At 35.9% G+C, this 13,483-nt stretch overlaps 1 protein-coding gene across 4 annotated transcripts in view; it reads right to left on the reverse strand.

Annotated features, from left to right (window-relative positions):
* The window catches only part of LOC100246030 (probable cyclic nucleotide-gated ion channel 20, chloroplastic), a 119,400-nt gene that overhangs the window by 9,913 nt on the left and 96,004 nt on the right, over positions 1–13,483 (reverse strand). For 3 of the 4 annotated variants that reach the window (XM_019226506.2, XM_010665635.3, XM_010665636.3), the window contains 3 exons: positions 9,004–9,133; positions 6,990–7,242; positions 2,906–3,068 (listed from right to left, as the gene is read on the reverse strand). In XM_019226506.2, coding sequence (XP_019082051.1) covers positions 2,906–3,068; positions 6,990–7,242; positions 9,004–9,133 — 546 coding nt within the window. Of the gene's footprint in view, positions 1–2,905; positions 3,086–6,989; positions 7,243–9,003; positions 9,134–13,483 lie in introns of those variants that run through there. The other variant, XM_010665638.3, reaches the window with a different exon arrangement.

A 13,483-nucleotide genomic window follows, 5' to 3' on the forward strand; every position in this document is an offset into this window, starting at 1 on the left:
TAGTTGATAAACGTCATCTACGGTATAAGTGTGTGCAGCTATCATCTCAAGTTGAATCTCCATTCGAAGTCCAGCTTTGTAGCAGGCTGCAAGTTGAGCATCACTTTCCCGCACTTGATTTCGAATGCTCAATTCATGGAATTCTTCTGTATATTCTTCAACGGACTTAGTACCTTGTTTAAGGGAAAACAATTTTGTATACATAAGTTGTTCATAATCAGTTGGGAGAAAGTGCTCCTTCATCTTCAACTTCATCTCGTCCCATTTGTCAATAGGCGGTTGGCCAGTTCTATGAGCTTGATTCTCAATATTATGCCACCATAGACGTGCTGCTCCTTTCAACTTTGCCTTCACAAAACGAACTTTTCTATTTTCGGGCATTGCATACCAATCAAAGTAATCTTCCATTGACATAATCCAATCAAGAAAAGCTGTTGGATTTAGTTTTCCATAAAATTCAGCAACTTCAAGACATACCTTTTTTGTCACATCATCATCTAGCTCAAAAAGTTTGGCCCTTCTTTGATTCCCCATCATAAAATTGCCTTGCTCTTCGCGTGATCGATTTGGCGATTGTCTAAATTAATGACTTGCGATCTCCTCTTCAATTGGTCGTTTTTCTTGGCTCTTTTCTAATAACTTCATGATCTCATCAAGTTTGCTATTTAGTTGTATTATAGCATCTTGATGGGATTGTTGTGTGGCTGAAATTTCCTCCAAGCGTATTGTATCGGCATCTTGATTGCTAGAAGTTTTTTTTGGAACTCATGCTTGCATAAGTTGCTCCGCTCCTTAATTGCATATGCCTTCAAGCCAAGAATTTTGGTTCTGATACCAAAATTGATGTAGGACAACCCTAGGATGGTTGCCTACACTCAAGGGTAGGTGGGCTAGGGTTTTATTTTTAGGGTGTAAGGAGAGGAACAAGGAATAAACTTTGTAGTTGAGAAAATTATAAGATAAGAAATAGAGAGAAAGAAGAAACAATGAAGAAAAGATGGAAAACCTTAGAGTCTCACTAAGGCCTTCTAGGAGTCTCACCTAGAAGAAAATCAATGGAGTCTCACCATTGAGGGTTGCAACCTTGCAATGAAAGAAAGTATAATATTATTCATCAAAATTCATTCCTTTGATTTACATTGATTAGCCTATTTATAGGCTTCTCTAAGAAATCCAAATTCTATTAGGACTCTAATAACCTATTCTACTAGGACTCTAATAACCTATCATGACTCAAATTCTAATTATATTAATCCTACTTAAAGTTTACTTAGGTCTTCCCTTTCTTCCTTGAATAAACTTTAAAAGGCTTTCCCCCATCAGTTGCAGTCCTGATAGTATATGTTGATGACACGATGCTCACAGGAGATGACTTCAATTAAATAGAGATAAAAAATTAATGGCAATGGAGTTCAAGATTAAAGATCTTGGAACTATGAAATACTTTCTGGAAATGGAAGTTGTAAGAAGTAAGAAGGGTATCTCCATATCACAATGGACTTGTTAGATGAAACAGGTATGCTCGGTTGCAAACCAATTGAGACCCTAATTGAACAAGGAGACAAGGGAAAATTGTTTGATGGAGATCCAGTTGATAAAGGAAGATATCAAAGGCTCGTGGGAAAATTAATTTATCTCTCACATACTCGGCATGACATAGCCTTTGTAGTAAGTGTAGTTAGTCAATATATGCTCTCACCATGCCAAAAACACTTTGATGTGGTCTATCGAATATTAAGGTATCTCAAGAAAAACTCGGGGAAAGGACTGTTTTTTGGTAAAAATGAAGACAGAAGGGTGGAAGTGTTTACAGACGCAGATTGGGCAGGATCCATCATAGATAGGAAGTCAATATCTGGGTATTGCACACGACCTTGGGGAAATTTAGTGACTTGGCACTGTAAAAAACATTTTGTAGTTGCAAGGAGCAGTACTGAAGCAGAATATAGAGTTATGGCTCATGGTATTTGTGAAGCTATTTGGATAAAGCGATTACTAGAAGAATTGAAGATCAGCTGTGAGTTCCCTATGCAACTCTATTGCGACAACAAGGCCACAATTAGCATAGCACGCAACCCGATTCATCATGATAGGATTAAACATGCGGAGGTTGATAGACATTTCATCACCGAAAAACTTGAGAACGAGGTAATCATTATAAAGTACATTCCTACAGACCAACAGGTTGCTGACATATTTACAAAAGGACTTCCTAGACCAGCATTCAACTTTCTAACAAGCAAGCTTGGATTCATTGACATCTACAACCAAGCTTGAGGGGGAGTGTTAGCAGATTTGTTAGAGAATTTGAATTAGGCAAGTTATTTGAATTCACTTCAGTTTTTTTGTTATTTTAGATTATGTAGGATTAGGATTTTTATGTTTTTTAAAATTCAAATAAGGGCAGATTGTTATCTGTAACAATTCTGCCATAATCCTAGGAGTAATTTCAGGGCTTGGTTGATAACCCTAACCTAAGTCTATTTAAATGTATTGCCCTCAAATAATAAGAGGATGATGCAGATTAGTTTTAGATTTGCTTTCACATAACAAAATCAAACATTTTTGAAGGCTTACCCCAAGCCCAGAATAAAATTCACTAGAATGAAAACAGTTTTAAAAGAATTGTCTAGTATTAAGAAAAAAACGTGAAAATTTCTTTAAAAATTTTCACCCTTTAATTCTTTTCTTACTATGCTCTAATTGCGCAATATAAATATTAATAATCAAATCACATAAACCTCTTTGGAGCTTTCATTAAGGAGTTAACTAATGAAAAGAATAAAAAAACTAAAATAAAACCTTAAACATGCATTTTTAGTCAACAACTAACAGTCTAATTGGTATATCCATTCAAAGTAGCCATCTTAAAGAATTGAGAAATTTGAGTTGTCATAGGAAAAACCTTATGGCTCCTTGAACCTTTGGATTCCGCAAAAATCTTGAGAAAATACCCGTGACTTCTTCAATATCTGCAGCTCGGAGAATAAATGCTTCTACATTTGTTAAACACTCTACATCCCTGTTGCTCAGCAATCGCTGTCCTGGAAACCTGATTTTTTTACCATCTGCATAGGAGATCAATCTGAAAAAATTATAATGCTCTGTTTATGCTAGCCTCCAAATTCATGGTCAGAAAATCTCAAATGAACTACAAAAGGACCCTAACACCATAGAAATACATACAGGAAGAAAAAAGGAGATAAATTTGCCTCTATCTATATCAAACTAATTAATTTATTAGGAACCCTGAATTGCAGTGAACCTAAGTGGTGTGATGGTGTAGGAGGATGCTTTGGCCATCAGTGATGTGTTTCATTCAGGATTTGGTTGATGTTCAGTAACTAACCCAAATAGGTGCCTTATTTTTGGTTTCCAATTAATATAAGATCAGTAACTAACACTTTACATTCCATTTAATATGATGCAGTAACTTACCAGGATTACATGAATCCAGCTAGTATGTGTGTATTGTGTTTTCAGCATTCACCTATGTAATTTTTTCTTATTTCAATATCAATTTTTATTTACATTTTATTTCTAGAATGAATTAAATGTATGCAAGAGAGTAACATATTTTGGTTGTCTAACATGCTCTATTAGTCTTGGCAAGCAATGAGTGTTTAGTAACTGCTGACAGTCAATTTTAGACTGGCACCATGGAATAACTGATAAAGCCCAAGCAGGCCAAATGGTAGGATGTGACATTGTAAAATTCCCTTTATACCAAGTTGGTGCCAGAGGGATAATGGCACCTGATCATGGACACCCACTTGAATGGATGCCTAGAGATATCTCACGTGTCTACAAAAATGGAGGGTCACCATTTTGGTGCTTGCCTGGGGAGGATTCTGAATGCACAGCACACTGATCCTCAAATGCTCATTTGTGTGAGAGCAGGGCACAGGGAGTTTTGAATGAACTCAATTCATCACTGGAGTTTTTGGACAAACTAAATGCATCACTAGCACAGGTTTGGCCTCTGACCCTTAGGTATTGAGTTGTTTTGGGTTCTTGTTTTAACTGGGCAGCTTGAGTAGGAGACTCGCTGCAGTGGTTGTTATGCATGTGCATTCCAAAATATAGAGCCTGCCGTAGTCCGTTTAAGGTAGGAGGATCCTCTCTCTCTGTTGTGTAGGTGTGAGCTTCACAGTATCCAACTTTTGGTTCTATTGCTGACAGATTATGCAACACGGGGTTGGCTGATAGGGCCTCATGCCACATGATACCATTGGCGGGCAGTTTTTGAATCCTAGTCCATATGTAAGGCTGACATGACCATAGTTCAATCAGTCCAGGAGGATTAGCTCGCACAGGAATCTTACTAATTATTGAAATCATTAGAGATTGCAACCCCTGGGATCCATTGCCTACTCTCTACCCTTGACCTTCATCTCAGACTGCTTCACTTTCCATCTGAGTTGAGGCAACTGATTATCCATGTGGTTGATTGATGTAGGACAACCCTAGGATGGTTGCCTACACTCAAAAGTAGGTGGGCTAGGGTTTTTATTTTAGGGTGTAAGGAGAGGAACAAGGAATAAAATTTATGATAGAGAAAAAATAGAGAGAAAGAAGAAATGATGAAAAAAAAGATGGAAACCTTAGAGTCTCACTAACACCTTTTAGGAGTCTCACCTAGAAGAAAATCAATGGAGTCTCACTATTGAGAATTGCAACAAAAAAAAACATAATATTATTAATATCAATCAATTCATTTCTTTGATTTACATCGATTAGCCTTATTTATAGGTTTCTCTAAGAAATCCAAAGTCTACTAGGATTCTAATAACCTATTATGACTCTAATTCTTATTATCTTATAACCTAACTAGTTAATCCTAATTTGACTCCAACAAATATTAATCCTAATTTAATTCCAATTAATATTAATTCTAATTTAATTCCACATTATATTAATCCTAATTTAATTCCAAGTAATAGTAATCCGACTCTAATTGCAACTCATACAAATTCCCTTTCTTGATGTATATCTCAGAGATTCATCCTCATCACTGATCTCCTTCATATGAGAACCTTCATTAGCCTTCTGGCCATGTCAAAAGGATCCTTGGAAGAGGGTGAATACCAGGAAGCAGTTTTGGGGTTGTGAAGATGCTAAGTACTTTGGTGAGCCCAGAGTAGTATGGATAGGGGGGGAGCTGAGTAATTTGGTGAGTCCAACAAGCTGGCTGGCAGAACCCACTGGTCTACGAAATTATACCTGCTCAACTTTATTTTAATAGCTGAATATGAAATAGGAGCTGCTTTCCTATCACTCCAATAAGCAAGCTGAACCTACAGTCTGAATCCTTCTGATTCCACAAAAGGTAAGGGGTCAGGATAATACCCGTTCTCCCATCACAAAGGGTCATATCAGAGTTGATGGTAGCTAAAGTAGCAGCCTTACTATAAAAGGAATGAACCAAACTCACTCTTCAACCTTCTCTCAAGTAGGACTTTGTCTGCTCTACCCTATAGACTTGGCTAATAAGCTGACCTTACACCTCAAGGAATATTGAAATGACTCTTGTCCTCATTAATGTGTGCACTGGAAGAAAGAGTGTACATACTACCTTCTTGGATTCACTCGAGTTCATGCATAGCTACAACCCTCCAGTAATGAGAATACTCCCAAGTCTCCTACTGACAAGAGCTTGACCTGGTTTTCAATTGCTGCAGATGCAGTATAATCCAAGATAGGACCATAGGAGACTCTCCCTCTGTCATAGAAAACTTTCTAGTGTTGATGAATGCCTAATCTCCATCACCTTAAATAAACAATGGTATTGTTTCAGAGAAGATTCCGAGTGGACCATGGAGTTTAAGAAAACAGCACAGGAACCAAACTCTTATTGGCCTGCATACTGGCTAGTATGCTTCTAAAAAATAAGAATCAACTTGATAACCTGATTATAGAATTTTCTCATGCCTCCGTGAAGCCATTTGATGCATAAGTGGAATTTGGGTACTAATAATGCTTAAAAAACTGGTAGCATGAACCTATAACTCCCATTTTGGCAACTGCCAAGAACCTTGAAAATGGCATCTAAGCACATTGCATTGGAGAGAAAAAGGGAATGCAGAATTTGTCACCCTTTCACTTGCTATGGAGAGTCGGGGAGGTGACCAATATCATAGAAAAGTGGGTCTGGTATCGATTCATAGGCAACCGATGGCCTGAGAAGTTGTGAGTGAAGAGAAATGAATAGAAATTTCCTGTTAAGGTTTAGTTTGTTCTATTTTTTTAACCTAAAAATTCTACTTTCATAGCCACCAAACCCATTTCGACTTTTATGTCACAGCCAACTCAAAAGGATCCAGAGAAATCTGCACATCTCCATCAATGGATAGAAGTCCTTCGAGTTATGTGGAGTATTCTAGAGAGTTCTTGTAAGCTCTTGTAAGTGATTTATACATAGCTTGTACCAAGAAGCTTTTAGAATTTTAAGGAACTATCAAGGGTTCCAAAGAGTTCCAATGATACCTATAAATAGGCGATGACCCCATTTAGCTAGGCACTAAGCACTTAAGAACATCCAAGGCATTGTAAAATGTTCTTGAGTAATAAAGCCTCACTCTTTCAAACTCTTCAAGTGCTGCTTACTTTGCTCAATCTAGTTTTTGTGTTGTGTGGCATTGCTTAACATAGCAAGGTAAGTTAAGGGAAGGTGGACTTAGTAACTTCAAGTGCCTTGAGTTGTCTAAGTGCCACACATTTGCTTAGCAAACACCAAGTGCATGACATTTCGCTCATCAACCAAAACACCCTATAACTTAATATGGGTATTGCCCAAAGGTTTCTGCAACTTGTGTCCTAGAATTCTATAAATATCTTCAAAATTTTCTTTTAAACACTGACTGTTGGATCCATATTCAAAAACACCTCTCCTAGGCCTTGATTCATCAATGTACAAATTACAAATAGTGTTATGCAAGTTCTAAATTTCATCTTGTGTTAAGAAGTTAATTGAATTAAAATTGAGTTACCTTTGTTCACTGAAGAATTCTCAATACACCAAGCAAGAAGTTCCTCGCCACAAACATCCCCTTCACCTAAGGGAGTTGCAACTCCATTGCTCAACATCTTCCCGCGCACAATAAAAACCATCTTCTCAATTAGACCTCCATCACATAAAATTTTGCTTCCTTTGATGTATGTTTTTTGTCTTAGTCTCTCACAAATGGCATCTAAGATCGTATCACCCATCTTGGAATCACCCATCTTGGAAAAAATGTGGACCTACAAATTAAAAAATTTGTAAATTTTATGAACAAAGATGATAAATTTATACCAAGATAATTATCACCTAAAATCATCATTTAGATCAATAATGTTCCATTACTTTTATGCATCACTTGATGACCCATGGAGCTTAATTGAATCTACCATGTTACTTAGCATTTGCATTTAAAAGTCCATCCAAAATATGGCTATCAAAGGAAATGGGAGAGCACTCCAAAATGTATGGTTTTGGATCAATTTTAGGTTTTCTTGAATCTAATAGCATTTTTGTAATGAACCTATTAATCTACTTATGTAGATTAAACTGTTAGATAATAGACCACCTATGTACATCATGCCAACTTATTTGGGCTAAATTCCTTAAACCACACCTTAGAGGCAGCCTTATTTCAACCTTGATGATTAACACTCAAAATTGGGGTTTTCTTTTACTTAAAACAAGGATTTTAAATACATTTTGAGTGTTAATCAGGTCATCTTAGCTTGAATGTGTGCTGAGTTCGCATTTGAGGACTAATGTGTATATGTAGCATCAAATGCAACAAAAAGAGGATGTATGGTGTAAATTAGGTGTAATCCAAGGTATTAAGTTGAGACCAAGGTTGATGGAAGCAACACCAAGAGCAAGGGAAAGATTTGGAGTTCTAATGAAACTGATTAAGTATGAAAAGGGCACGACATCGAAATACGGAGTCCAAATTGATTTTAAAGTGTTTTGAAGAGCCAAAACAATTTTAGAAAAGATGGAAAATGGAGAAGATAGCAGCTTAAATTAAAATTTTGATTTGAGAATACTGAAACCGATTTCATTTTCGATTTGGAGGAGCAAGGAAGAGGAGGCAGTAGCTCCAATTGGAATTCCGATTTCAAACTGATTTGAAGGAGGCAAACCGATTTGGAGCTACAAGGGGAGTGCATCAGGAGTGCCTAAAATCAGAATTCTGATTTCAAACCAATTTGAGAAGTTGATATCAGAATTTTGATTTCAAAAGGACTTCAAACCAATTTGGTAAGTGCCAAACGAATTTCAGCAGGAAATTCTGATTTCAGAACCTATTCCACTTTATAAACTTTTGAGGTGGGGTTTCTGAGGTTTTTTTATAGAATTTTGTAATATTTTAGGGCCTTGCTATGTAGGTATATATATATATATATATATATATATATATTCTCATTCTTAGGGTTGCGATATGTAGATACATGGGGAGACATTGTCATTCTCTTTAGTTCAATAAAGTTTTAGTTTTCTCTTACCCTTTTCTCTTCTATTTTTTTAGCAATCAAACATTGGTTGTGAGATCCACCATGTTTAGCCAGTTGAATATGATTCAGAGAAAGAAACAAGACAGATGGAGAATCCATATGAGAAATTGGGGAAGGGCGGTAATGTTTGTATTTTTCTCCCATTTAAATTATGATTAATTATATTCTCTAAGCAGTTCCTTTCAGTTAGGAGATGATCAATACGTAACTTGGTTTCAATGATACTTGATCACCGCTTGATCATTGAACAACTTATTTTGATTGATCATACATGAGATTGAGATGAATCTCATGGATGAATTCAAGGAAAAAAAAAAAGTTGGGGTTAATTCAATAGATTGCAATTGCCTCAGCAAAGGAAGGTGTTTAAATCAGGATATAGAGTTTCATGGATGTAAACTAAAAAATATAAATTATGCAATCATTAAACATGTAATAATTTCAAAAAAAATATATATATATAGTTTTATTATGATATTCATAATTGAAGCTCACATTCTTTACAAATTTGAAGAGATGGCGTCGTATTTCTCTTTGGAGATCTTCAGGCAAATTTTCCATTAGCATTTCTTCATTTACCCCTCTGGTGGCAGCCCAATTATAGCGTTCTGCCTGACGTACTTGCCTACATAATATAACCACTTACCTGGGTTAATGCTAATCAATATGAGCAAATTCTGAATATAATTTTATATCTTCTCAAAATTGTACAATAGGTCACTTATATACAATGGGAACAACATAAGGAAGGAACATTTACATTTATAATATTCCTAAATTACAATCAGAAATTAAGAAGAAAAATTTGTACAAAACAATAACAAAAAGAAAAGACCAACAAGGAACCTATCTGGATATAGTCAATCAATCAGCCTAGAATCAAGGAAGTAGATCAAGTAAGAAATTAAAAAAATCTAAAGGTTGACTTTCCATACTCCCCCTCAAGCTCGTTCAAAGATGTATATCATACCCAACTTGCTTACTAAAGAGTGAAACACTTATTTTGACAAGCTTTTTGTGAGAACATCTACTAATTGCTTTGGTGTTGTCACAAATAGAATACAAATTAAACCACTTTCTAACTTTTCCTTGATGAAGTGTCTATCAGTTTCAACATGTTTGGTCCTATCATGTTGAACCGGGTTATGATGCTTATGAACAATATTAATAGCTACCCTATTGTCATGATATAGCCTCATAGGAATTTTTTTCCATCCTCAATTTTGTTAGAATAAGTCTCAACCATAGTAACTCACAAATTCCTTGTGTCATTGCTCTAAATTCAGCTTCAACACTTGACCTAGCTATAACGACTTGTTTTTTTTTTTTTCCCTCCAAATCACTAGATTACATCCAATTAGAGTGCAATACCCTAAAGTAGATCTCCTATCATCAATGGATCTAGCTTAGTTTGCATTTGTGTAAGCCTCTACTTGTAAGTGATCAGTCTTGGAAAACAAAAGATCCTTCCCAAGTGTGACCTTTAAGTTTCTCAGAATCTTAAAAACTACTTCCATATGAGCCTTACTCGGTGAGTGCATATATTGGCTAACTACACTAACCACAAAAGCTATGTTAGGCTTGGTATGAGATAAATAAATTAGTTTCCTAACTAATCTTTGAGATCAGCCGTTGTCAATTGGTTTGTTACTCTCAACACAAGCTCCTAGCCTATGGTTTGGCTCAATTCAAGTATCATTGGGTTTGCATCCCGTCATGCCAACCTCTTTTAGAAGGTCTAACACATACTTCCTTTGTGATAAAAATATCCCTCTTCATGACCTTGCAACCTCAATTCCCAAAAAATACCTTAATACCCCAAGATCCTTAATTTCAAACTTTTTAGTCATAAGTTGCTTCAAAATTTTCATCTCATGCATATTGTTGCCTATCAAGATGATATCATCTAGATACACTATAAGAATAGATATCTTTCCATTCTTAAGAATGTTTAAAAAACGTAGTGTGGTCATCTTGAATTTGACAGTACCCATATTTGAGAAGAGATAGTGTGGATTTTTCAAACCAGGCTCTGGGTAATTGCTTAAGGCCATAGAGGGATGTTCCCATACATCTCTTAAAACCTAGGTGGGGGGTCCATATACACTTCTTCCTCTAATTCACTAAGTAGAAATGCATTTTTTACATCTAACTAAAGTAGAGGTCATTCTAGATTTGCAACAAAAAATAATGTGGAAATCAGGAAAGTATAGTTGTGTGCACAACTATGGTACAACTACGGTTGTGTCACAGTTTTTTTATAGCTATGCTAGTGCTATCATAGTTGTGATAAAGTTGTATTTCCTATTCTAACTTTATTCCCTAATTTTTTTAGAGACTTTCTCTCCTAAAATCAAGGATTAGATTTCGTTTCTAAGGCGGATGACCTCAGCCATTCAAGTATAAATATCGATACAATAATCAGTTTGAAAATAAGAGAAAAATAAATAACTATTTTTTTTCTCCCTCAAATTTCTTAATGGTATTAGGGTTGATTTTGAACCATTTAATCCATCCATGACCAAATATGGAATGGCCACCATGGACTCGTCAATCTCAGATGCCACCTCCACTCAAGAAGCTCCTATTCCGAGCAACAATGGAGGATCGGATAGTGTTGCTCTTCTCATTAAATTGAATGGGCAAAACTATCTTCAATGGTCTCACATAGTCATGATGTTCATATGCGGTAGAGGGAAGGATGGCTACCTCACCGGTGCAATGCCTTGACCTACAAAAGAAGGTTCGAAACTCAAAGGATGGAAGATTGAGAATAATATGGTTATGTCTTGGTTAATTAACTCGTTGAACAATGACGTAGGGGAAAATTTTATACTATATCAAACGGTGCAAGAAATTTTGGAAGCAACAAGGGAGACTTGTTCAGATATAAAAGACACAACAAAGATATTTTGAAATAGAAGGGATCCTCCATGATTTACACCAAGGTGATTTGTCTGTCACTCAATATTTCAGTCTTCTAACTCGCTATTGGCAGAAACTTGACATGTTTGAAACCACCAAATGGGACTACCCAATGGATGCAATCAAATACAAAAAGATTGTTGAGAATAAACGGACCTACAAATTTTTATTAAGGTTGAGAAAAAATTTGGATGAAGTTCAAGGTAGAATATTAGGAACTAAACCTTTACCCAACATTTGAGAAGTTGCCTCAGAAGTGTACCAAGAAGAAAGTAGAAAGAAAGTCATGTGAGGGTCATAACCAACCTATCACTGAGGGTTCAGCCATAGCGGCTCGAGATACTCCTTATCCTTCCAATGACAACCAACCAAGAAAAGGGAGACCTTGGTGTGATCACTACTGAAAACCAAGTCACACCAAGTACAAGTATTGGAAAATCCATGGAAAACCAGCAAATTGAAAGTTGTCATGTCCTCAAAATGATAGAGAAGGTTGACGACACCATGTCAGCATTGAAGACAACCCAACACCACCTAATTCCAATCCATTCAGAAAGGAGCAATTGGAACTATTGCAAAAATTGTTCAACCAATCCCAATAGGGGCCAAATTCCTCCAACTCTCTAATTGGGTTTGGATCCTTAGCTCAAAAAGGTAATTTTCTTATTGCCCAAAAAAAATAAAAATTCTGAGTCCTTGGATTGTTTACTCAAGAGCTTCTAATCACATGATTGGAGATGCCACATTTTTTTAAAATTATACACCTTGTTCTAGGAATTATACGATTTGTATATCTAATGGTTCTCTCTCAAAGGTGGTTGGTACAAGTTATGTTGTCATCTATAAGGACCTAACTCTTGACTCTGTTCTTTTGGTTTTGAACTTGGATTGCAATTTGTTGTCCATTAGTAAACTCACTCAAGAAGAGAATCGTGTTACTAAATTTTTCCCAAACCATTGTGTTTTTCAAGATTTGAATTCGAGGAAGACAATTGGCAATGTTGAGGTGTGATCAGGACATTATATTTTCAAAGTGACTAATTGTATTGAAAAACAACCTGAATAGATAGTTGGCGAAAAACGGTATCTCTCTATTTTTAGTTTTAATAAAGATAGTCATATTATATCATGGCACTATTGTCTAGGACATCTTAGTTTCTTGTATCTCAAAAAACTCTTTCCATCATTATTCATTAAAAGTTGGGATGTTTTTTAGTGTGAAATTTGTTAATTATCCAAGCATGTCTTGTGTCCTATCCAATTCAACCATTCAAATCATCTCATCATTTTTTCATGATACATAGTGATGCTTGGGGGACATCTAAGATAAAAAACATAACAGGGACTAGATGGTTTGTGTCCTTTGTAGATGATCATACTAGAATTTATTGGATATTCTTAATGAAAGACAAATCAAAAGTGGGCTTAAGTTTCAAAAAAATTTATAATATGATCCAAACCCAGTTCCATGCCAAAATACAAGTGTTGAAAACTAATAATGCTAGAGATTATTTCAATTCTATCATAGGGGAATTCTTATTAAGAGAAGGTATAGTTCATCAAAGTTCTTACATTGATACTCCTCAACAAAATGGGATATCTAAGAGAAAGATTAAACACTTGTTAGAAGTTGCAAGGGCAGTTATGTTCTCCTCCTATGTCCTAAAGAATTTGTGGGGAGAAGTTGTACTTACTGCAACTTATCTCATCAATAGAATGTCTTCCTGTATCTTGAGTTTCTAAACACCATGCAAAATCTTTCTCAAATCATATCTTAGGACTCGGCTCATCTCTTCCATCCCATCAGAAGTGTTTGTTTGCTCAACTTTTGTTCACATTCCCCAACAACATCGAAGTGAGCTTGATCCCAAGGCTATTAAGTGTATTTTCATAGGATACTCTCCAAACTGGAAGGGCTATAAGTGTTACTCTCCCGTCACAAAAAGGTTCTACAGCTCCATGGATATAACATTCTTTGAAAATCAGTCCTATTACTCCAAAACTGATATTCATGGGGAGAATAGAACTCAAGAACACCTGTTTTGAGAAA

This window comes from Vitis vinifera, chromosome 17, assembly GCF_030704535.1.
Source record: "Vitis vinifera cultivar Pinot Noir 40024 chromosome 17, ASM3070453v1".
In the NCBI taxonomy this organism is placed as follows: Eukaryota; Viridiplantae; Streptophyta; class Magnoliopsida; order Vitales; family Vitaceae; genus Vitis; species Vitis vinifera.